Source organism: Monodelphis domestica, chromosome 1 (assembly GCF_027887165.1).
Source record: "Monodelphis domestica isolate mMonDom1 chromosome 1, mMonDom1.pri, whole genome shotgun sequence".
NCBI classification, from domain to species: domain Eukaryota; kingdom Metazoa; phylum Chordata; class Mammalia; order Didelphimorphia; family Didelphidae; genus Monodelphis; species Monodelphis domestica.
In genome coordinates this window covers 128,785,796-128,812,993 of record NC_077227.1, presented here as the reverse complement: position 1 = coordinate 128,812,993, position 27,198 = coordinate 128,785,796, and the positions used below count along the sequence as shown (strand labels likewise).

Below are 27,198 nucleotides of genomic sequence, written 5' to 3'. Positions count from 1 at the left end.
GATGAACTACTTCAGCATCATCCAGCAGATACTAAATAGAAACAACTCCCAACCCCATCAATAAAAATTGGAAATCTAAAGAAGTGGGAGCTGAACTGAAAGAAGGGTGGGATAAGAGAATGGCATGGTAGGAAGGATTAGAAGAGTTATCTTTCTTGAGAAAATACCAGGAAACCATCTCCCAATTAGTACCTTCTAAAAAGGGTTGCTTTCAAGAGAAACATTTTAAAGAGAAACATAAATATGGAGGAAGAGTGGTAATGGCATACCAAATCTTGGAATTTCATTTCATCCAGGATAATGTGTACAAATCATTTTAAAACAGGAGACTAGGTCCTCATTTTCATCATGAGATGAAAAACAAAAAGAGTCCAGGAGCTTTATCAAAATGACTCTCAACTAAATCTTATTCTAACATTTTCCTAGGTTGCTGAACCACACACACACACACATACATACATATACATATAAACAGACACTCACATACAAACTCACACCCATACATATCACTATCCAAGATTTGTAATTCCAACAGGTTAAAACTAGAAGAGACACCATCAATTCTAAATCTCCCATTTAACAAATGAAAAAAAAATAGTTTCAAAGAGGTTCTGCCTTGTCTATGATGTCACAGCAGGAAGAGAGCAGACCTTGGACAAGAACTTGGTTCTCCTCATTTCCAGACTGGTGTCCTTTCCTCTGCATCATGCATTTCTAAGCCAAAACATTAAAAATTGTACTCATCTGAAAACCCACTGGTGTTTTTCAGTTTTAGAAATAGAGCTGGATCACGTACCTTAATTTGCCATCCATTCTGCTGTTTAATGCACCTTCAACATGTAAGTTTGTTTTTGTTTTTTCCAAACCCACCTCAAGACCTGTTTACTATAATGTCTAGGTACATAACAGAACCTCTAGCAAGGGATATGGTCATAGTGGCTGCTCTGCATTTGCCTTTTATTTCCTGATTTACTATGTCATTCATCTGTCCTCAGGCACTCACCTGGGATTGAGACTATGTCCAACAAGCAGGCAAGGCAAATTCTTTCTGTGCCAAGTCATTAAGCAATGGGCCCTGTTGTTTCCAATGTTAAATTCAGCCAGCTCCTCCACTGTACTCCTCACTATTCTTGATTCAAGTTGGGGTATCAGTACCCCAGGCTGAAGGATGTACGGCAGGTTTCATTAATTACCACTGACATATAAGTAGCTCTGCTCACACAGGTCCACCCCACTGAGAACCAATGACTCCCAACAGGAGACAGTAGGACCCTGGTCTCTGAAGGTTATCTTGTTATAGCCACTCCAGACAACAAGATAACCGGATCCTCAGTCAGCGATCTAAGCCTCCAATCCTTCCTAAAGCATAGTGAATTCGTATTACAGGAGAAAGAAAGCAGGTTTCCCACAGCTCTGAGCTTCTTGCAATCCTGCCAAACAAGCAAACAGCAAATACAGTCTAGGGTCAGTGTGAATACACTAACCTCAGCATACTGATGCCGCTGGATGTGTGTAGAGACAATAACCAGCAATATGTGGCACCCATCTGCTTGGTTCAGAAAGTCTCTGACAGGAGGTCAATGGTCTAGAACTGTGCCCCTAGGTTCTACTAACAGGCAAACTGCCCTTTTAGGAATCCTTTTCAGGGGCATTCTCATTGTCAGCTAAAGGTCTATGAGGAATCTCCTCTTTGGAGGTGTCCAGGTGATTGGCAGAAGTCTGAGAGCAAGCTCACTCTAAGCTAGACACATATCGGCCAAAAATGCTGACAAAAAGCAGGGGTTGGTAGCCTTTACCAAGCTTAGCATGCAACCATTCCCTCCTATTGTGCCAGGCTGAACTCTCTCGGAGGCTTAGAGTGGAGAGGTGGGGTCATGCCCACGAATTCCTAGCCATAAATGGAGGCAGGAAGAAGTCACTATGAGCTGGGAGTTGGCTATTGTTGGAAGGAGGTCACACGGGTTTCAAGGAGGTGGCAACCTGCCTACGTGCCACAAAATAGATTTTGTGTGATATCTTTGGCAAAATATAGATCACAAATATCTTCTTACAATGTATGGTACCTCACAAACCATTGGGTGGACATTGAGTCACTTTCTTTATGACAGCATTCAATGTGGGAACCACTGATAGCCTCCATTCTAATGAATAAGTCTTTCCAAATGAAATACCTGCACTATCTTTTCCCTTAGGATTGTCTAAATGGTTTAGTGGATTGAGGAGTGAAGTAGGAGTGGGGGTGAGAGAGCACTCCAGAAAATTTCTTTTCACTGAGTTAATAATAATCAACACAATTCCTATATATGCATAAATCAAAACTCCTGAAAGGACAACTTTTTGCTAAGCATTTAGCAGAATACCTGGCACATTGTAGGATCTTAATAAATACTGATTCTCTTTTCCTTCTTTTCACATTCTAGATCTAACATTTTGGCCTTTTTCCATTTAGTGTATCCTCTCTTTCTAATCCTCAATTTAATTTCTGCTTAGTGTAGTCCCAAGCCTTGGGGGTTGGGGGTTGGGTGTGCATAAACCAGGGGTGCAAAATTCTGTTCTGGCAAACTAGTCAGGTTTAAAAGGATCCTCTGATGTGACTATATAATGGTACACCCAGGGAAGGAAGGAGGCATCTGTCTTTAGGCATAGACTTAGGAGAAGAGAGGAATAAATCGTTCTGTTGCTTTGTTACATGAATGTTTGTTTTCTCTATCTAAATGTGTAACAGGAAATTAAGCAGTTCACCTTTGTAAACCGTTTGCATCCCACTTATGCATGAGCCAGATGGTGCTTTTCTTTGTTTTAAGAGATTAAAAATGGAAGAGGAGGAAAACAAGGAGGAGTTAATCCCAGCTCTGGAATACACACTGGGCAAGCATACACACACACACACACACACACACACACACACACACACACACACACACACACACCACTCTGTGCTCTGCATCCCCAGTTATCTACATTTAGCTGTGCTAGGCGTGAACAGTGAGCAAACGCCTAGACCCGACAGATTTAAGTAAACACAGGGCAGCAGAGAGCTGCGAACCTGTCACATCGCGTCAGTTTTCAGATGGAATCCTTCAGAGTGTTCCCAGAATATGATAAATTACTGCATTCTCCCAGGGCCTCAGCTGCTATGTACTCAACAATATCTTATATAAATCACCTGAAACCGAACTTAGCTCTAGGATTCACCAGAGGGAATGTAAGGACATACCTGTTGCCATCACTGAAGGAAGACTTCTACATAGGATGCCTGGGAGCTCTACTTATCTCCTCTTGGAGCCTAGGATTGGCATGGACTGAGGATCAATGTAAAGACACCAAGCTGGTTGGGTCTATATCTACATTGGGTGGGTCCTATAGGAGGTATCATCTCATTTGATGGTAATCTCAGTGAGGTCCCCCATGTTGCATTCAGTTAATTACATTTCAAGGCATCCAGGGATAGTTATGTATATTATCCCAATATGAAGCTATGGTGGCTTAACAAGTACATAACAACCCAGCTTCCGAGTGAGGAAGACATGGGTCCACATCTTACCTCTGACATTTCCTGGCAATATGAACCCTGAAAAGTTACTAATAACTTGGTGCTCTAGAATATTCTCTAATACTTTAAGGTAGAGGATAGCTGCTGATTTCCATTGAAAAATTCAGGGATTTAGATGAAAAAGGGACTTGAGAGGTCATCTTGATTAGCACCTTCATTTTATAAATGATGAAACTGAGACCCAAAAAGGAAGTCATTATAAGAAGGATTTTCCTTATTGGAAATCACTAATACAATAATGTCACAAGTCTCTACTATTTCTGCTACTACTATTACTACTACTAATAAGCAACAACAGTGTTGAAAGTCTATTGATCCCCCTAACTCTGGAACTGAGGACTATATAACAGTGAGGGAGTCTTCAACAGGATCCAGGCAATAGAGAACCAATATTCTTTCTACTAGACTCAGAGAGCTCAGCATCCCCTGCTCAGGGAACAGGGATGGATGTGACTGCTGTTTAAGGACATCCCCTACTCCTATGGCTGTAGGGATTATGTTAGACTCCTGGAGGTTCTGGGGTAATTTCTCTGTGGCTGTCTGGAGTTTCAGAAGTGGCCAGTCTTGTTGGATAAGGCTGAATATGGGCTTCCCCTAAACACCCCAAAACCCCAAGGTATAAAAGCACACAAGGAACTCCTTTTCCCCTTGCATTCCTGTATTGCTATGGGAAGATGACCCTGAGTAAAAGAAGCCAGTATGATAAGAAGGGTTTCTGAGAGAAGTACTCCCCCTGGCCTCTCCTAACTCTCTGATGAATAGACTTACACCACCCAGTTTGCTTCTGATAAACATCTGTTTGTACCTCTGCACAGGTCACCCCCCTTCTGCCTTCAAATCACAACACATCACCCTATGACATCATCTCTGGTTACATAGTAACATCATCCCATCAACTAGTCTCTGGTCATATAACCCACCCCTGATGTCAAAAGGGTATAAGAATCCCAAACCCCATCTCCTCTAGGAGGCAGTGTCTCCACCTGCACCCGCCTACCCATCATTCAACTCAATAATTCAACTTGCATTCAACTTAACAAATTCCTCTATTTTTAAATTAACTATTGAAGCCAGTCATTCTTGAGGGAGTATCTTTCCAGGTCCAGTTTTTCTCTCCTGCTTTCCAACAATAAAGCTACAATCTCTCTTTTTCTTTTCCTTCCCTCTCCATGATTCCCTCTGCCTTGGCTATATATCCTTTGGTTACTATTCTAAAAAAATGCCCACTAATCCATTCTGGGGAAAAGAGGAGGGGAGTATGGACCACTGCCCTATAGCCAGGACACAATTTCACTTTCCTCCTCCTCTCTGTCCCTTCCTACCTCCCCACCATGGAGCAGTCCATGGGTTGTGAGATTGAGTGCTCTGATCTGAAGCTCTTCAGTAAAGATATGAATATGATTAAAGAGTCTGTTTTAAGGACTACAGTAAAAAAAAAAACGTAGTGGTGGTAGTAGTAGTAGTAGCCAACCATTCCTTTATAGGTTGCCACATCCAGGGTAGCTCTAACAGTCCAGCTTTATCAGAAGGGAAAGTAGCTACTTTCTATAAGAGTGAGAACTGGGTTTCAAAATAATGTTTTCTGGGACATCTTGGTTTCCTTTTAGTCTCTGCTATTAGAAGGTTAAGGAATACTGGAGGTTCTAAGAGATTTGAGGAAGAGCTCTGGTGATCAGAACTTGGGCATGATTCTGCTAACAACTTATAATACGCTTGAATAAGTCTAACTCATCTGTTGGATAGGCATAGAAATGCCTTCCAAATCTTAATCTATGATGCTAGGAACTTGAATTTGTGCATGTATTTTTGCATGAATGTTTCTTTTTGTATGTAAATATGTGGGTCATGCTTCAAATAGTTGTTCTAGGAGAACTTCCAAGTTTTTGTGAAGCCATCCACATTTTCTCTCCCTGTCCCCTTGTGACAAATGGCACACCTCTTTGAGAGAGTTAGGCTCATAAATAACATCTACTCAGAACCATAAATTAGAAACAGGAGATGCTAGGAATGTACTCACTCTTTCCTTCAGGAATCACAGAATTGAAGGAGATCTTAGAGGTCATCTAGACAGATCCTTTCATTTGATTTAGGAGACAATAAGAAATGGAAAGAGTGTTAAATAGGGGCAGCTAGGTGGCTCAGTGGATAGAGAGCCAGGCCTGAGATGAGATAATTTTGGTTTAAATTAGCCCTCAGGTACTTATTAGCTGTGGGGTCCTGGGCAAGTCACTTAACCCCACCTGCTAGTCCTTACCACCTTACCTTTCTTCTGGAAGGAAAGAAAGAAAGAAAGAAAGGAAGAAAGGAAGAAAGAAAGAAAGAAAGAAAGAAAGAAAGAAAGAAAGAAAGAAAGAAAGAAAGAGAGAGAGAAAGAGAGAGAGAGAGAAAGAAAGAGAGAGAGAAAATCAAAGTAAGAAAGAAAAAAAGAGCAAGAAAGAAAGAGAGGAAAAAAAGTCAATTTAGAATGCTGAATTCAGAGAAAAGGAATATGAGTTAAAAAGCCAGGTTCTGCCACTTCTAGGAATGACTTGAATCAAGGCACTTTATGTTCTTGGGTCTCAGTTTTCACATCTGTACAATGAAGGAGTTGGAGTAGATAATTTCTAAAGTCCCTTCCAAATCTTTTTCTATGATTCTATGATTTACCCTTTATCTCAATGTGCTCAGTAATTTGTCTTTGGTTAAAGGTAAATTAGGGTAGCACTACCAACTTCTATAATAGGGATTACAGCATCTATTTCATTATCTTGAATTCAATAGGTTCCTAATGTATTACTAGTTGAATTGATTAACAATCAGTTGATTAACAATCCATGCTTTCTCCTGAAAGAAGAGAGCTGTTGAACTCTAAAGCACAAGGACAGAAGGAGGTGAAAAGAGTGAGCAGAAAGGGAACAGAACAATTTGGCAGGCAACCAATGTTAATTAAAAAATGAAATAAAAATAAAGAAGAATCAAGGCCAATATTTTGCTTGCAAGCTAATTGTGATGCCCACTTTGCACTCATTCTGGTGAAAAACATTTTCCCCAGCTGCTCCATTGGACTCAGGAGCCAGTGCACATGGTGAATAGGCCTACTTAGTGAAGGCAACCAATTCTCTGACCTGCCATAGAAGAGAGCTAAACCATACCTCTGCCTCCATCAGCATCAACATAAATCTGAGCTCAGGCCAAAGAAACCCATTATGCAGAGTGCAGAAGACAATTAAATGATGCCAGAAGTCAGCTTGATGCAAGGAATGGAAATAGAGACCATGACCCAAGAAGCTCTAAGTAACTCCTCTATCTAGATACTTCTCCAGGAAATGACTATAAAATGGGTAGAGATGTTGATAAGATGATACCACTCCCACTGGCCATTTCCTGGCAGATTCTTGTTCCTGTTCTTAGTCTGTGGGGGCTGTTATTGCTGTACATCTTGTTTTGTTTTAACATCTGGGGTTTATCAGTTGTTAGGACACACAAGATAGGAAGGGTTTTACTCAGTATGCCTTGGCTTCATCCTTGTGGTCATAGGCTCATGCTTTAATGCTAGGAAGAAACTCAAAGATTATCTATTCCAATCAATGCCATATCACAGGTCAAAAAACTATGATTTAGGAAGATTAAGAGAATTGTTCAAGGTTACTCAAAGATTTGAACATGGACTCTCTAATGGTAGAGCTATTGTTTTCCTTCAAGAACCTGTTATGATTTTATTTTTACTCATAATTTTATACACATAGGATTTTGATATGTATTTTATCTAGAATTTTTATTTTTCTATTTAGTCTTTGAATTGTTTTTTTTTTGGAGAATTGATTCATATAACTCATAGCTCAACCATGCATCGGGGGATGATTCTAGTGTTGGTCAACACCCTCCTGAGGGGGAGGATTGTATAATTATCCTAAAATCCAAAGTTTAAGATCTTTTAAATTAATTTTAGAAAAACAAAATCACCAACACCCCAAATCAAGAAAGTGGATCTTCTGGATAGATGGCATAAAGATGCCCACAGAAATCACACAGTATATCAAGAGAACCAGAGTGAACTTTGGGATATAATGAACTGAACTTGGCATACGTATCATACTCCCCAAACTCAGCAAACTGTAAGCAAGGAAATTCTTTTGCTCCTTTCTGACCTTGTGACTCCTAACCCAATAACATCTGATAACTTCTATAAGACCCTGAGAGAATTATCATCCTTGGTTCATCTTTTAAATTTGAGATGGACATAGAGATGCACCTCCAGGCTATACCTCAATACCATCGGACTGTATCTCAGACATCCATCTGTCCTCTAAACTATGAAGGTCACTCCCCTATGTCTCCAGGCAAACCTGGTCAGATGACCAAACCCCTCACTGAATGCCGGAGTTTTTACCACTCTAGAGTCATCATGACACAGTATCACATCCCCACTGTTGTAAAGAGTATATAATCCCCAGAATTGATTAATTCTGGGAGCAGCCTTTCATCTTGCTCTTCCACCTATACTATCCTCCTGGCCAGATGCAATATTACTTTCTAAATTAATAAATTTCTCCTTTTATTTTTAAGCTAAGTTTTGGAGTCTTGCATTTTTGCAAAAGGTATCCTTCCCAAACCCCAGAGGTTCACCTCTAACAACCCACAACAAACTGAAGAGGATTGAACCAATCATTTATTCGAATTGTAAATTCTTACCAAAAGGGATATGTTATCCTATATCCCATGCAGCTATCAATTATTCTCCCCCTTCTTTCCCCCTAATCCCCCAAATTGTTATAATTCCCTCCACAAAAGGTACAATATTTTATATCACTCTAGTAAAAAAAAATCTTTAAATTTTGTAGAATAAATATGTAGAATAATTCACTGGGGAGACCTGATATGTTAATCACCTAGAAAACCTAAGAGAGGAGATTTAACATGCTGGTCTCCCAAAGAATCAGAGAGAGGGATTGTGTGAAGGAAATTTACCCTCTCCTCTTTATGGGGTCACACAGGTGACATTATCTTCTCTGACAACTTGGATACCTGGCATCAGCCTGAACTTGATCTTGAGGTTAGGACAGGGAAAAGGGAGCCAGGAGGTTATAAAAAGAACTAACCAGGAAGTTCACACTCTGTCTCTGGCACTGCCTACAAACTTCCCTGTGGAGGACCCACATGGAAAAGTTAGATTAGGGTCTTTTTGCCATATCTCTCTCTTCTTTTACCTATCCAAATAATTCTATTAAATTTTATTAAAATTTAAGCACTGACTTCTACTTTAATCAAAACAGCCAGTATGCCTTAGCTCTCCCTTCCTCCTTGTGGTCATAGGTTCATGCTTTAATGCTGGAGAGAAACTCAAAAAACATCTATTCCAAACAATGCCATTTCACGGATCAAGAAACTGTGGTTTAGGAAAATTCAGAAAACTGTTCAAGGTCACACAAAGATTTGAACACAGACTCTCTAATGGAAGAGCTATTGTTTTTCCTACTCTGATATACCACAAGATACTCTATTCTATGGTAGCTAGAAAGTCAATGCATTGGCTCCCATCTTTGGGTTTGTTCACTGCCTCTCTCTCTGACCACGAAGGGCATTCTCCTATGTGTTTTTTTTTCCCCTTAGCTCCACCAAATCTCTTGTGGAACTGTTGTTTGACATTAGGCCATCCCCCTTCTGGTGGCACTATTAGGGATACACAAAATGAGCCAAACTGAGGTAACTAACATCAATCATATCTATTCCTTGAATGGCAGTCTTGGGACAAGAACAAAAATGTGTCTGGAAATTTTTGTTTTAGCTTCCCAAAGGGCACTCATTCATAATCCACACATGAGATGAAACCAGTGATCCCCCCCATTTTATAAAACCTAAAACCACTCCACACACACTCTTTATCCCTCCATTTCATCCTTTCCCCCTTTCCCAATAAACAAATATGCCCACTACTCAAAATCCCTACAATAAACCACAGAAGCACAAGATGTCAAGCAGGAAAGTGTCTTAGGAATCATCTAGGTCAACCCCCTCATTTTAAATAAGGAAAAAAAATAAACCCAGATGCTCTGAGGGATGAAAGGACTTGCCAAGTCACAAAGCCAGTCAGACTCAGAGCTGGAATCTGAATCTAAGTCTTCTGATTCTAAATCCAATACTCTTTGTTCTATCCTGTGGCAATAGTTATCTCCAAAGATTTTTTCCTATCCCATTTCATTTCCTATCCCCAGTTTTTGCAAGTGGTGAGCAATCCCTTTCTTTCCATAGCAAGAGTGACCCTTTCAGATTTAACCAAATAAAAGCCATAATGTTTCTAAGACTTTTTGAACAAATGATCATGAAAGCCCTATGAAAGGAATCTATGAGGACTGAAAAAGTGGATTGCTACCTAGAAGAAAGGAAAAAAAAAGTCTTGCCCCCAATTGTGGTCCAAAAAAATGTTTCTCAAAATCTGACCTTCACTCTTCTTCATGGTATTGAGACAATTATCCAAGACTCTCTTGGTCATCTTTCCTTGAAACTGTGTGAATTTCCCCCTATTATTCATATTCTCTTATTTTTTAAATCATCCTTATTACTTTTCTTTGCTTTTTGGTGATTAAATGTTCTTTGGAAATAGAATGACATCCTATATTTGGGAACAGATCTCTTTAGAGTCAGTTTATATCAGAGAAAGGGAAGGGTGCATATGAGAAATAGTGCCAGTATGGAGTAACTGTGTTTGTGTGTGTATGTATATGTTCGTGTGCCCACGCATGAAGGGATGAGCATGAGATGCAATTAAGGGGAAGGAGTATGAGCTTTTGCCAGTCTGGGGATAAGGACATGATGAAGAAAAGTGTCCATGAGAGAATATGAGAGTATGCAAGTAAAAAGGTTTAACAGAGGTAGGATTGGCCAAATGAATAAGGAAGATCAATGTGAATTTACCTGTGGGTGTGGGTGTGTATTTTATAAGCACATCAAAGTGACAGAGGAAGAAAACACATGACAAAGACAAATATGCACAGCAATGAAGAGCACTTCACTAGATAACATCACTATAGAATTTGATGAGTTACCATCTTGTTGATTGCCATTAAGGAAAGCTGCCTTACCCTATAGTAGTCAGTGCTGTAGACATCTCTTGACATCCCAAAGTCTCCAATCTTCACCAATAGGTTGGCTCCAACTAAACAGTTCCTGGTAGCCAAATCCCGATGGACAAAATGCTGTGAGGCAAGATACACCATCCCAGAGGCAATCTGGCTGGCAATGTGTAGCATCTGGGACAGCCCCAGCTCTCCTTTGGCCTGGCGTGGTTGCCCATCCACCAAGATCATAGCATCGGGGCCATGAGCCCTGCAAGGAATAAAGTTAAAGAGAAGGAATAGAGACATTGTAGAAGGGTCAGAAGAGAAGACAATCTAAACTTTCCAGTCTATGTGATGCCACTTTGAAATGACGATAAAGACTCCCCTTTCTACTTATTTGTTCTCCAGGAATCCTATTATAAGTGCAAGAGAAAAACCTATACAGTGATCACCATCTTGACGTCTATCTTATGACAAGTAATGACTAAATTAACTCCCAAGGGTCAGTTTCCTATTTCTTGTAGTATTTCACTGATGGCTTTACAAGAGTTACCAGCAATTTTCAGACCTGGATCATGGAAGTCCCCAGTTATTCCAACATAGAGTTTGGGGATGGAGAACCTTTGAGGAAGAGGGGAAATAGATGGGTTGTAGATTGTGAATCTGTGGTAGATGACTAGGAATTGACCCAATACTCTCCACTACCCACCCAGTCTAGGACTTTCTATCATAATGCATTGCTCTTGTCACACTGGTCATTTTTATTGTTCATTCTGTTCTCCATGAGGCCAATGAGCTGTAATAAAAACCAGGGACTTTATTTATGAAGCTGTAGGCTGGAAACCTCTGTGCAGAGCAAACCTTCAGGCCACTTTACTACTTCTCCAATTTCTATTGAAAGGCATCATTAAACTCAGACAAATTTATTTTATTGTCTTATGCTGCCTTGACCCTCACCATTCTAGTGAAAGCTTGGGAAAGAGATGATGTCAGCAGAAAATCACAACCCCACCCCTCCATCCTCATTACAAATATCCCCTGAGACAAAAAATAGTACTTCAGTTATGGAGACCAGTAGGTAATCTTAGTTTTGAAAACACAGTATAGAAGTCTATGCAAGACCCCACCTTCCACTGAGATCTACAAGGACTAGGAAAATCATTAAATCATACCATTTTAGAGTTGGTAGAAAAAAATACTAGATGGTAAAGATTTATTATTGTTGTTATTATTATTTTAGTAGGATTGTTATTGTTAATGTTAATATTGCATGAGCAAACTGTTGGCTTGCTGCAGAAAAGGGTTAAGATATTCCATCCCCAAAGACATTAGGATTCAGGAAAAATAAGGAACAAACAACAGGGCTTTTTTTTCCTTGGTGGCTATAAAAGAGGAGAATAGACTAATGAAGCTTACTTAGCTTAGAAGCTAGCCAGGCCTCTAAGGCAAAGGCCCCAAATGTTGGAAAGGCAGAGTTGGAAAACCAGACCCATTGCTTCCTCATTGATTCTGAGAGCTAGTTGTGCTCTCATTAATATCGTGCACCATTGCCTCCCAGACACATCTCTCTAGCAACAGAAATAATACATATTTAAAGATGTGGTTATCTGTTAGTTTCCTTGGAGTCTATCAACAGACTCCAAAGGGGGTTCTTACACTAAGACATCATTTTTTCCCTTCTATTTTGCCTTTCTCTAATCCCTTTCATCTAAGGAATATTGACTGTTTTAAGAGAAGAGGTGTCACTCAATGGCATAGGTGACATTTCCTGCCCTATTTATCTCTTTCTCTTTATCTCCTTTTCCCTATAATTCTTTTACTCCTATTCACTTTCTTGCTCTCTCTTTCTCCCTCCTCCCTACTTTTAGGCATGGCAACAGCCACAGTGGAACCCACTGCCAGTCATGCCAAGAACAGAAAGGGCATCAGAAATAGCTGAGCTCTCTTTCAGACAGAATGTGCTTGAAAATGGAACACATTTCTTTTACCCTGGGAAAAAAAAAGTCTTGTCTTAGTCAGACAGGAATAATTCCTGAACTCAAATGTACTCCTAGCTCAATATCCTAACTATCAGGGGAAGACATTCCTCTATGGAGACAAGAAGATCAAAAGACTTAAGCCACAGAAAATCCTAAGGAGTTATATCAAAAGGAGTGAGATCAATACTTTAAATCCTCCTCACTTTCCCCTGTGACCAATAGGTAGCCCAAATTAGACTGTCAAGGCCAAAGATTTTTCAATTCTATCAACCTATGACCATCTCCCCCATTATGGTCTATATTTCCAGGCTTTTATGCCTCCTGAATATTAATCTTCCTCTGGGTAATGTCCATGGATGACACTTCAACTCAAGATATGTAACCTAGTGACTTTGAGCCAAAATATATTATACTTTGTGGCCACATCAACTAGAAGGCTTCTTGAACCTTGTTCTCTCAGAAGCTTGATCTCTAATTCAGAATCTGTTTTTACAAAGAGTCTAGGTGGGCATTGAGGCAAGGAAGATTCCAAGTTGGAGCTACTCAACTTCTTTCAGTAAGTTATACTTTTTGAGAAGGGCAAGAAATCGGACAGGTACTGTTTTTTTCATATAAACTAGTAAGGGCTGAGATAAACAGTGCAACATGCTTATATTAGCATCTGTCCTCTTTAGTTGCTCTCAGATTTACATATCATTCCATCACAACTAGAGTTTTCAAAAGTGTGAAGAAAAAAAAGGGATGAAATAAAGGAAAAAATGGTGGGACTGAATATCAAATTTTGACTCTAGAGGGTGATTTGGCATATCTCACCTCTTTAGGAAAGAAAGCCTCACCTCTTCAATCTCTAAGTAGTTTCCCTAATGTTTGACACAATACCAAACACGAAACCCTGAGAACTTAAAAAACCTAGATAGTCTCCATTCTGGGCCCTGATGGATCCCTTCTTACCTGATTTACATTATTTAAGAATAAGAGGTAAAGAAAGTCTAAGTTAAAACAAATTATCTTTCCTTTATGATTCCTTTTCCTTAATTAATCTGTCACTCTGTAGTTCTCACTTATCATCAAAGAATACTTTGGAGTAGGGGGTAGAGATTGATGGTAGAAGGAAGAGGAGGAAGAAAGAAAGATTTTATCCCCGTTTTGCAGAGGAGGATATTAAGACACACACAAAAAAAAGACATCCCTTGATCAAAGTCAAGAAATGAAATCAAAATGCATTAATTTCAAGGCCACAGATCTCTACTAGATACTAAAATGAGTATTAATAATATTAATAACAATAGCAATAATCATTTCTCAGATTTTTTAAATGTTGAAGCTCTTTCTCTTCCCCCCATTGGACTAAGGGAATGGAGAGAAAAGTGGGGGCAATGGTTATCCTTAACCTCTCACATTATTTTCTGGATTTGAACAGAATTTAGCACAAGGTCCTGGATGACCTTTCCAGAGTGATGATATATCTCCCATTTCTTATCACTTGGTGCTCTGGGTCAAGGTCTTGGGCCATTCTGAAGTCAGAGCTCAGATGGCTCGCCCTCCCAGGATCTGATCCCAATTGGGTTCTTGTTTACCTGAGGAATTTGTTGAGATCTCCATGCTTCATGTACTCAAAGACCATGATGAGGGGATCACCATCTCCACATACTCCATAGAACTTGACAATGTGCTCATGCTGCAGATTGGTGAGCAGCTCTGCCTCTCTCTGGAAATCCTTACGGGCAGCCAGGGTAGGATCTTTCAAAGCCTACAATGGTAGGGCACATACTTTAAGCTCCCAGAGACCAGAGATTATGTCTGTTTTGTGTGCTGGGAAAACACCCAGTATAGTATCATTAACTCAGAGGCCCTGAAGAATTAACTGACACATAGACCAAGAAAAGTAGGGCTTAAATCATAATGATGAGGTTTGTAACTTTCCCCTATATTGTCATGACCATTTGTCACTGGTACTGGCAGAGATCACTATTATCCACTAATTGAATGTGCCCTCCTCCAAGAGAAGTACTAAGGTATCATTTCTCATTTAATACAGAAACAAAGCAAGACAAAAATAGAGTTAGCTATGGATGCACAACCAACAGGGGCTCTGGGCCCAGAACCTAGATCTCTCATTTGTATAAGCTGCATCTATTGGGCTAACTTTGTAGATTATTATGTGAGAAATGGTATAGGAAGAGGATCTCAGATCTTGAACTAGAAAGGCCTTCCGAAGCCTCCTTGTCCAACCCTTGGATTTTCCATATGAATAAACTGAGGTCCAGAGGTTAAATGACTCTGAACTCAGGTCCTCTGACTCCAGAGACAGAGCTCTTTCTACTATATCAAAGGCTCTGCTTTGATTTTTCATGTTTTCTTTTTAAGAAAGCCCATAGGGATTTACAGAGGAACATTAACAGTGTTTTCTAGTTTTGTTTCCCATTCCCTATATCTGATGAAGAGCCTCATGTTCTTTTGGCCTTTCAAGAGGGTTAGTGAGAATCTAAGAATATGAATAATCTGAAATGGGGAGTGGTCAGGGAATGCAGATGGAAAAATACTGGTAAAAGGGAATGGACATGCTACCAAGTTTTAGGCTGGTGAAAACTGGGGCAACATGTAGATTGCTCTCTTTTTTTCCCCAACATTCTGCTTGATTAAAATAAACCTTAATAGAATCACAGAATTTTCAAGCTATATTATACTTTGCTTTTCATCTAATCTGCTGCCTCATTTTACAGCTGAAGCAAATGAAGGCAAAGGGTTGATGTGACTCATTCAAGGTCACACAATGAGCTAATGGCAGATGAGTGTATTTCTTCTGCTTGCTTTGCACAGAGGACCAGCTTTTTGCAAGTAGGCAGAAGAGGCAAATGCCTATTGGGATGATTTGACAGATGCTGACCAAAAATATCTTTCCCATCTCTTCTGTGTTAAGTATCTGAAATTCCCACAGTGCCTTTGGGTAAAGGCCTGGTAGAATAGAATTGTTATATGTTATGGATAAGATGCTAAATCATTTTTAGAGAATCATTCTTTCATTCAACAAATATTTGCTAAGCATTCATTGGCTACAGAACCAATATTACTAAATATGGTGCTAACTTTTTATAAGGAGGTAAAATAGGTGATTGCCTATTGGGATGATTTGACAGCTCTCCTTTCTCTCTCTTCCTCTCACACTCTCTCTCTCTCTCTCTCTCTCTCTATATATATATATATATATATATATACATATATATATATATATACACACATATATACGTATATATAATCCATACATTTGTGTATAAATATGGGTATATAAACACACACATATATATATCTTTATATGTATTTACACGTGTATATCTGTATGTATATGTATATGAACACAGACACATTTTTATTTTTACCCTTTTATTTCATTGCTGTAGGGATTGTGTGATGAGGAACTCCTACCAATACCGAACATCATATGTTCTTGAAATTATAGTACTAGAAGTTTACCTGGGCATTGAGAGATTAAGTGATTTACTCAGAATCCCATAGCTAGCAGGTGTCAGATATATCATTTGACTTCTCTAAATCTAAATACCGTGCCACATACATTTCAGCCATCATGGCCAGCTTTGAACTCAAACTTCTGCCCCTGTGACCTTGCGCTTCCGAATGATGAATTGTGTCATGCCTGGATCTGAACCCACCTTTCTATTCTGAACATCTCCTTGCCAACCTATGTCATACCTGTTCTCTCATCCCCCTTTTCTAATTCTATCCCTGGAAAAGTAATCATATTACTGCTACCACCATAAGGACATGTCAGTTAATTGCCCTGTGATTCCAATCATCATTCCCTCTGTCTCCCCTACAACACTCCTTAACCATGACTCCTCTATGTGTTGTTTTGAGGGAAGGGGCCATCTTGCTCTCTTTTATCTGTATCCCCAGAACTTAGCACAGTACCTGGCACATGGTAACCACTTCATAAATACTTTTTCATTCATTCATCAAGATACAAAGTTCAATATAGATGATGATGTTGACACAGACAAACTCAGATTAACCTCCCAAGGAGTGAGCAAGATTTATGTAGATGTCATATTTATGAGAAGAAAAAAAAGATCAAATATCAGGCTAACCAAACGACCTTTTCGCATCTCTTTAAATCATTCTTTTTTACAATATGGACATCAGTGGCAACAATTGGTTATTTTTACACTGAACCTAGCTGTACAGTAGCAGCCATCTCCCCTGAGGTTATGTTTCAGTTGACTGTTTTTGAGTTTTCTCATGGGTTTACAAAATAAGTCTTTCTTCTCTTTTTCTCTAGTCTGCCCAATATCAAGGCCATTTTAACATCAGAATGGGCTTTCTATTTCCTATGCTTTAAACTTCAAACTTGCATATTTTGGGGAGTAAATAATTATAATCATAGTAGCTCACATTATATTGCACCTTCAGACTTGCAAAGTGCTTTCTAACAAATATAAATATCACTATTACTGAGAATTAAGAAGCAACAGTTATTAAGATCATAAGTTTAGAAATAGTTGGAACCTTGGGGCCAGAGATTCTTATTATCATTTTCAGATGAGAAAAATGAGGCACAAAAAATTTCAATCATTTATCAAATAGCAACTGTCTGAGGCAGGATTCCAACTTAGATAATTTTTGACTCTCTATCTGGCATTCTGTCCACTATTAACTGTTAATAGATAAGAGGAAACAAGTTGAGTTTGAGCATTAAATGGTATCATTTCCCAGAGAAATGGTGATCATGGGATATCAGGAGAGGCCAAAGACTTTCTAGGTAGGAGTCTAAAACCAGAGCATAATTCTTTGGTTCAAAATAGCACTCGGGTTATTAGATCACCTCATATCCCCTTTTGTTCTTCTGCATGATCATGGGAAAGATATGAGAAAATGACTTTGCAGAATTATGATGATGATGATGGAGGAAGAGGAGGAGGAAAAGGAGAGGAAGAAGAAGAACTAGATGGATAAGAAAGAAGAGGAAGAGGAAGAAGAATAACTGCAAAGAGTAGGTAGTGCATTTATTCCATTTTATAGACAAGAAAACTGAGATTCAAGGAAAATGACCATATTCACATAAGGAGTAAGTATCAGATCAGGGCTAATATGCAAGGTTTCTGCCTTCAATTTATGATTTTTCCAACATTCCACATTCCTTGCCTCTCAAAGTACCAGTAAGTAACTTTGGCTTAATTTTTGAAAAGATTCCCTCAGAACAAGTGATAACATTCTTGTTCTTACAAAACTGATGAATTTCAGAATTTGAAAGGAACTCTGAGGCCATATAATCTATCTTATTACCTGACCAAGAATCACCTCTGTTATCCCACCTTCCACTTTACTCCCAACCTCACACTCTAGGGGCCAATTAACCTTCACTTGAATACATCAAGTGGAAATAAATCCATTTCATCTAAAAGCAACCCATGTGGTCTACTTTTAGGTGACTCTATTCATAGAATGTTTCCCCCCAATATCAAATCAAAGTCTACCACTATAACTTCTCTACATTGTTCCTTGTTCTACTCTATGATACAAGAATGTGGTGAAACCAGTTCCTAACTAGCTGAGGATAGTTGAATCATAATTTTCAATGTTAGCATTTACACCTCTGAATCAGTAAATTATAAATCAAGGCTTGAGTTATTATTTTGTTGACTGCCTAGACTTAAGTATTAATGGATGAAATGTTAATAATTCAGATTAAGCTTAAAAGTCAATTGTGTATACCTTTCCCCCCAGAGAGCTGGTTGTTAAACATTTACCAGCACATCACTGCCTCTGAGGAAACAAGGAAAACAAATATAATTTCTGGTTCACTTAACAACCCTCTTTTCAAATACTTGAAAAGAGCACTCACTCTTCTATGCCTTCTATTGCAACCCCCCACCCCCCACCCTCGCCTACCCAATTTTGGGAAGGACAGGAAGAAGTAAAAGGTTGTTTCCAAGTATTTTCTACATATCTAAAATTAGGCTGCTTTCATTTGTTCCAATGTTACTTCATCTTACCTTATAGATTAAGCAGGAGTTTTTAGATGGATGAAATAGAAATTATACTTGTGTCAAAAGTACAAATAATTTTCATTGGTTCATAATTCCTTTGAGTTATTTAATATATTTATCATGTGTATGAGTATGAATATATGTGTATACTTATATAGGTACATTATATATAGAATATTCATTATTCCTATGTGTTTGTAAATAGAGAGGTTTATGTGTGTATATATTTATATGTGCTTACATATATTAAATGTGTGTACACATATAAACACAATGATGACTCCTATATATCTATGATTTTGTATAGATGTATAGATGTTTATATACATATGTGTGTGTATCACATATAACCAAGATTCTTGGTTCAAACATCTTTCTGGCTGACTCCTTAGAAGGGCCCAGTGAAAAAAATTCAGAGATGTTCCAGGTTACTTCCAAAAATCAAAACCACTCTCAAATCTGCTCTGCTCTACCTGTGTAACTTTAGATCAAGTCATTTGACCTTTCTGGATTTCCTCACATATAAAATGATGTTGTTACTTTTAACCCAGGCACATCACTACTAGGTTTATTTCCCAAGGTAATCAAAGAAAAAGGAAAAGAAATTATATGTTTTAAAATATTTATAGCAGCCATCTTTGTGGTGGAAATTGAAGGGATGCCCATCAGTTGGGGAATGGCTTGCCAAGCTGTGGCATATGGTTGCAATGGAATAATACTGCACCTTAAGAAAGGATGAACAAGTTAATTTTAGAAAAAAAAATGCAAAGACCTAGATGCAATTATGAAGAGCAAAACAAGCAAAACCAAGAGAAAATTATATATAGCAACAAAAATTATCTTTGAAAAATTACTTGTGTATGTCTACCTCCAGAGAAAGAAATGATAAATAGAAGACATACCTTTATATATACACATTTTTGTCAAATCATTTCTTCTCTAGTAAGGGGAAGGGAGGAAGTTAACTGAGATCAATATTTCAATTGTTGTAAACAAATAAATAAATATTTTTAAAATAAAAAAAATAAAATGAGGGTATTAAAAGAGATAACCTGTAATATTTAGCCCAGCTCAAATCCTGAGATCCTACTTAGAAGCTTTATCATGGCACAGGGTGCCCTTGGCTGCTTAGAAACAAAAATTCTAGTAAATCCTACCAAACTAGAAAAGTTTTGTGTATAGGCCTGAAGATGGGTCACTGTCTGTGTCATTAGAAAATATCTTGTTAGGGGGCAGCTGGGTGGCTCAGTGGAATGAGAGTCAGGCCCAGAGATGGGAGGTCCTGGATTCAAATTTGACCTCAGACACTTTTTAGCTGTGACCCTGGGCAAGTCACTTAAACCCCATTGACTAGCCCTTACCACTCTTCTGCCTTACAACCCATATACAGTATTGATTCTAAGATGGAAGGCAAGGGCTTAAAAAATATACATATCCTGTCAAAATTTAGAATGATACCTCTGTAGATGCATGTCCTCTAATTGATTATTTTTTAAAAGAAACTCATGAAGAACTATCTCAAGATTTAAATGAAATGAGATAAAGAATGAATGAAACAATATAAGAGCACAATGTTAAAAGAATAAGAATAATAATAATAGCAAGTAATTCTGAGAAAGAATATCCACAGAAGAAAAAGAGAATAGAAGTATGATTGGGGAAAAATATGTTTCTGTTGACATTTTGTTAAAAATTAACATATGCATTTTAAACCAAACTATAAACAAGTTGGAGTATATGGCTTTGTGTAGGGTTATTTTTTTTACTTGTGTTTTTTTGAATGTCAGTAACTATTAATAAAAAACAAGCATAGAAAAATTCTTAAATTAAAGAAAAACACTATAATCTGAATCAGTGGAGCAAGTATCTGTACTAATGAAATCATGGATCTTTGGAAATATTCAAATGTGTGCATGAAATTTACACACAGACACATGCCGCATGCATCGGAGTAGAGTGTGTGGGAAGGGGAGATACAAACAGAATTTTTTGATTTATAAAAAGAATTAATCTCCTACACAGTTCAAAGCCAACTGCCAGTGCCATTAGCTGAGCTTGACAAGCTTTTCTATCCAGGAAAGGAGAGATGGCTGAGCAGCAAATAATTTTCTGCTCTTACTTCACTATGCACTGGAAACAGTTCAATTTTTGACAAGCTGAGCAAGGATCAGTGGAGCTAAGCAGTGTCCAAGAGACCACCAAAGACTGGAGAAGAGGTGTTGGTGATTGAACAGAAAAGGTCTCATCTCTAGCTGAAAAGTTGTCAAATGCTATATATGTCATAGGTAAGAAATTCTTGCTTTTTTATGAGAGATTTTACCAGTGGAGAGCATCACTATTATAAATGGATTCTGTGTCCTATTGATTTAGATGAGGCCTCCCTCACGTGGGCCTCCCTTTTGACTTCCACAGCACTTATTCAAGGTGTGACTATAAAATGGTCAATTTTTAAAAATCAACAAGCCAGAAATCATATCTCCATAAAAGTACAGTCTTCTTTTAAGTCTCTTAAGCCTCCTTAGGAGGCTATCAACTTCTAATGATGCTGCTATATCTTGGACTAGTTGTAGAATGCCTGATGGGAAGTTTTTCTAATTTAAGGCACTCCATGTTATTTCATCTGAGCTCAATTTGATTGCTCACCTTACTCAAGTATAGATCTTTAGCAGCTTCCAAAAATCAGTCACTCTCAAAGGACAATGACTTGAGACCACTGAGGACATTTAAGAGTACATGTATACTATTTACTATATATACTATACTATTTATGTGTACATATAAATAGTATATACTATACTATTTAAGAGTACAAGTATACTATGCTCCAGCATAGTATAGTGTGATAAACAATAAATCTGGAGCCAGAGGACCTAGATTCCAATCCCAGATCTACTTGAACATGACACTTCTCTCCCTTGTGCCTCAGTTTCCTCATCTATAAAAAGAAGGGGTTGGACTAGATCACTTTTATAGTTTCCAGTTCTCAAACCTAGGGCATTGTGATTTCACTAACCCCAAAAGAAGTGCCAGTGATATTTCATGCAAAGGTAGCAACACCCTTGCAAAAAAATGTATGACTTTCCAAAGTCATCTGTCAACTTAGGTCAGAGGAGAGCAAGAAAGATCAAAGAGATTCAGTGAGAGAAACAAGAACTCAGAGCGTGCAGCCCAAGACTACTTTGAATGGGAGAGTAGCTGTTCATATATTTGGATTTAGTCATTGGAAAATATCCACAGGTTTTATAGTCATACTTGAAAATCCATGATTACATAATTATGCACTACTCCTTATCTCAATAGTGAACAAGTCCCTTATCTTTCTTTGAGTTTCAATTTCATATCTGTAAAATGGTGATAAAAATACACCCCTTACTTCACAATGCTGTTGGAAGGAAAGTGTTTTGTGGAAACTAATTTGCTATATACATTTCAGCATTTTTATTTTATTATATTTTATTTCAATTATTATGTTATTATTAAACACTAAATGAGAGTACTTTGTAAAATGTAAGTGCTACATAAATAATAGTAATGGTTATATTGAGAATTTACTCGATACTTAATAAAGGCTTGCCAATGGATTTACACTCACAGTATTTTTTAAAGTGTAGCTTTGTTCATGGATCTATGAAAATAGGAAATTACTCTGAAAGAGGACCAGTTAGAGATCTAGAAAAGGGGCTTAGACTGGCATCCCTGAGGTCACCACTTGTTTCAAGCACCGAATCCCTTTGATCTATCTCACTCTGCTCTGACCTAAGTTGTCATATGACCTGGAAGGGCTGTGACAAAAGGTCACAATGAGAGTAAATTGATGATTATTAGGCATTGTGGATATAGCCACTTTCATTTGTACAGAATCTTTGAAGCCCCATTGCTCCTGATTGAGGAAGATTTCACACCTTTTTTTTTTCCCCCACAAACGCCACAAATGAACGAAAATTTATGAGGGAAACAGAAAATGTCTAAAACTTGGTTTGCCTGCCAGAATGACAAGTTACTTCTAGAAGATCTTGACAACTTTCATGAAGCATTGACCAGGTAGGCAGAGATATTCGAAGTCTTATGGCTTTGAGATTCCCTTGCTTTCCACCTCAAACTGGAGAAAAATATAGAAAAGACTCTTTCACTTCACAATGAACTTTTGGTAAAAGTCAAAGAGGACTATGGGAGAAGGATATGGTTGTTGTATTTCTATGAGTATAAAAATGTAGCTGTCATTTTAGAGTCAACCAAAACTAAGCACTTGTCCATTAGAAATTAATTAAGGGCAGGGAAAATTTTGCTTTTTTTCTTTATATTCAGAGAGTTTAGCCTGGCATATAAGCACTTGATGTTTGTTGATGAAAGCAAGGAAGGAAAGAAGGAAGGAAGGAAGGAAGGAAGGAAGGAAGGAAGGAAGGAAGGAAGGAAGGAAGGAAGGAAGGAAGGAAGGAAGGAGAAAGAGTTGTCACAGAACTGGCTTTATCCCATTGGTGACTTCTTTCCAGAGGCCTTCATCCTAGTGACCAGTCCAGTCTGCCCATGCTTTATTTCCTTGTTGGCTATACTTTGGAATCTTCAGACTTTTCCACCCTGCCCCTGAATGGGTATCTTCTCTCCTTCCCACTCTATTTTCTTCCTGCCTTTTATATGTTGTGTTTCTCAATAAGAATGTGACCTTGAGGTCAGAAACTGTATTCTTCTTTGCTTGTATTTGTATCCCCAAAATTAGCACAGTGCATGGCACATGGTAAGTGATTAATAAACATGTGTTACCTTCCTACCTAAGGTCCAGAAAGGGAAATGACTCAAACAATTAGTAAGTGGCACATCTGGGGTGTGAACTCAGATTTTTTTACTCTGAATCTTTTTGATTCCTCTTTTCTATAAGATTCATCATATCTAGTCTTCTCATTTAACAGAAAAAGAAACTGATACCCAAAAAGATAAGGCAGTTCTTCAAGTTAATACAGACAGAAAAATACATTACTCTCAGCCTACACACACACATATTCACATTCCTACACACACACATTTACACACACACACACACACACCTCTTATCCTGTTCTTCCAGAACTCTAGCTCTTTCTCTGATCTCATGAGGACCCAACCCCAACTTCTATATCTTCTATATTGCTTCTGGTTTGAGCATAACTCATGTGAGTTTTGTAGAACCCAAAAGGCACTTTCCCTGAAACTACAGAAACACAAAACGACTGATGCTCTGAATTAACGTGAATGGCATCTATTACCTCTACCACAGATGGTGGTTGGATATGTGTTGTAATGTGTGGAGATTTTCAGTAAGTAGGAAAACTCCCATTGAGACCTTGGCATCCATAGGGAGATTGACATTTGGGGGGAAATGGTGGGAGTTCCATTCCAGTGAGGAGCAGTGGGACCCCAAAGATGTCATGCAGATGGAGGAGGCTACAAGCTCATCTCGTAAACTGATTTTCTGTCATTAAGATTTTTTCATGTTAGCTCTGTCAGTGAAGCTGCTAAGGAAGGACGAAAGAAAAATGGAATAGAAATAGTGCTTAGAACAGAATACTTAGTACCAGGTCAAGAGCTTCTACATGTTGTTTTGGATCTATTTAAACTCTTAGTCTTCTATAGTACCATATGTCAATACACTTTACCTATTTCTAAAGGAAAGAAATATTTTGGATACAGGGATAATCAACTGACCTCAAGGTAAGGTCTTTCAATTCCAGGAAACTAAATCAATTTAGCATAATATCCTATAATGGGGAAAGTGGTTTTACTCCCTCTCCTTGGGCTCTTAGCCAGGCCTGCCACTTTGCTTCCACTTGCCTCTGAGACTCACCTTCACTGCCACCAGCATCTTGTCCTTGGTTGGACTGAGGTTGTAGCATTCTGCCAGAAATACCTTCCCAAAAGCTCCTTCACCCAGTTCTCTCTTCAACACAATGTCTCTCCTCTTAATGTGCTGGACATCTGTAGATGGAAGAAAGGGAGGAAACAAGGAGGACTCAGTCCTATACATTTCTGCTAAATCTTGGAAACTTTAAGTCAGAAGACTTGTATTCAAATCCAAATTCTGTTAATGTCTAAGCTGTATGACCATGGGCCATAACTTAACTTCTCTAGTCCTATTTCCTCAAATGTAAAATGAGTAATATTATTTCTTGATTGCCTATTTACAGGGTTGGAAAGAATGTTAAAAAATTTAAGCTATGTATACATGAACCATATAAATTATGAATTATCTTTATTTAGTCTCAATCCTCACTATCATCTATAGAAATGATGTAGTGGCATAGTACCTGGGCCTAAAGGTGGAAGACAATACTTTGAACCCAAAATCTATACCAGATTTGCTATGTCTTTAAATCAGACAAGCCTGACCTCTGATAGGGAGAATTCATCATCTGACTATTTCCTACCATATGTAAGGGGTGGAGAAGATGGCCAAGTTTCTCGTAAGTGAAGCCTCATGAGCTTCTCAGAGGAAGGCCCTAGATAAATATAAGAGACTGTTACTGTTCCAATTCATTTAACCTGTTAATTAGAGACCCACAGGAAGCCACTTTCAGCCCCACCTCCCCCCAACTTGTTTCCAAAGAATGCTACAATGAGACTGCAGTAGAGACAAGTCTTGTAATGAAAGATACATCCACAGGGAATACCCATTGACCTTTTCATTAATTGTTCAGTAGGCAGAAGCCCATTAGAGATCTATATTAATATTATTATGTTACAAGATCAAACAAAAGCCACATCTCATATAACTTGAGCATAGAAATGGAACTGACAGCAGAGGACATGTCGGAGTCCCAAGTTAGCTATAGAAAATGTGATGGGAAGTAAAGATTTGTGTGTGTGTGTGTGTGTGTGTGTGTGTGTGTGTGTGTGTGTGTGTGATCATCTTGTTTTTTTAGTTTCATTTTGAAGTCCTTTCAGAGTGAGCTATGAAAACACCACATCGTTCCCTTGCTTTAAGATTTCATGCTTCCGGCAGAGGTTAGGTTATATGACCTCCGTGTCCCTTTCAACTCTTAAGATTTTAGGACTTTTTAAACATTTTCCTAGAATAAAGGCAATGCAGAGCTACCTTTGTATCCCTAGAACTTAGCAACCCCAGATTGACCAACTAACTGATGGATAGATGACCAATCTGAAAGGAATCAGAACAGTACAACTTTAGTTGTTTCCAGTCTGCTTCCAAATGACTAGTTGAAAGATTTTTATGCAAGTAAGTTTTCTTTTCAAAGTCAAGGACATGTATGGGATGTGTGTGTGTGTTTATATGTGTGTATGTGTGTAATATCATGGAACCTTCTTCCTTAACAACCCATATTGAGTAAATAAGCTAAGTGGCATCAGCTTCCCCTTGCCACTCGATGACCTGTGCACTAAGCCCAGAGCAGGGCCAGAGTCTCTTGCTATCTGGCTTCTTGCCCAGACCTCATCACCAGGCCACCTGGACAATACACATAGACCAAGCCCAGGATCCAAACATTGGGCCAGAGATAATGCTATTCCACTGAGAGGTAGAAAAATCAAATTATATTAAGGGTAGGAGGACCCTGAATTGTAGTTTCTTTCACTTATGCTCTTGTGAATAAGCCAGGACCTAGACATGAATCTCCTGATTTCTGGATCTTGGCTCCTTCTCATTTTCACCAGAAGGAAACCAGAAATAGAGCCCAACATAGGACACTTGCTATTGTCAACTGACAATGGAGGATACCTACTGGATTGTGAAACTGAGTGACTAGAAAGATATTTTCAATACTGAATAGAAATAGGGATGTTAAGAGTCATGTGCTGGGTAGGGGGAAAAAAAAACAAAAACACTTGACCTTCCTCCTGCCTGCTTCCAACTTTTGCTTAGGCCATTATAATCAAATTAACTCTCTACTTAGTTCTGGATTAGAGCTACCATTGTACTAACTAGAATATAATAACCTAGGGTTTAATGACTAGCAAAATCTCATTTCCATTTAGAATTCCTGTGATTTGGAGTTGTAGGATGCCTAAGTGGAAAGTCTCTTTCTTCTATTGTGAATCACTCCCTCCTCTGTCATGCTCATCCACATCAACTTTAATTTCACTTTGGGTCCCTCTTCTGTTTAGCCTTATGATCTGCCTCCTCCCCATTTAATTGTGAACAAATAGCCCTTCAGAGTTGAATTTTTCTCTCATGTTCTTTTTATCTCTTTGCAATCATAAAAACTTGCTCCCCATACTCCAGGAAAAACTCTTAACCTGGCCAAGCCCTCTAGCTTCCCTCATCTCATCCCTATCCCTGCTCAATACACTGGACCTGGAGGAGCAGGAATGTAGCTTACTAATCACTGGCACATCTAGATTTTCCTCTCCTTGAGAGTCACTCAATCCAGACATATCACCCAATCCAGATCCTTAGAACAGATATATTCTAGTCTCAGGATTTTCTCTCCTCCTCCCTCTTTACTTAAGGAATTTAATTTATATGTTAATTTTCACAAAATCTTCCTTATATGTCAACCTCATAATTCATGGTTTATGGTCATAGTAGACTGTATCCATATTTGAGGAGGGTCACTGTCAGAGGTTGATATCTCTGGGTCTATCTTAGATAAAGATCTGAGAGCCCTCAGAGGTGGAATTCTCAGGTGTGAGAACAGGTCTGAGTG

At 38.5% G+C, this 27,198-nt stretch overlaps 1 protein-coding gene across 4 annotated transcripts in view; it reads right to left on the bottom strand.

The window, feature by feature from the left end:
* The window catches only part of NTRK3 (neurotrophic receptor tyrosine kinase 3), a 459,350-nt gene that overhangs the window by 61,181 nt on the left and 370,971 nt on the right, over positions 1–27,198 (bottom strand). For all 4 annotated transcript variants that reach the window (XM_007479383.3, XM_001364452.4, XM_056806736.1 and 1 more), the window contains 3 exons: positions 24,384–24,514; positions 14,144–14,316; positions 10,612–10,855 (listed from right to left, as the gene is read on the bottom strand). In XM_007479383.3, coding sequence (XP_007479445.1) covers positions 10,612–10,855; positions 14,144–14,316; positions 24,384–24,514 — 548 coding nt within the window. The remainder of the gene's footprint in view (positions 1–10,611; positions 10,856–14,143; positions 14,317–24,383; positions 24,515–27,198) is intronic.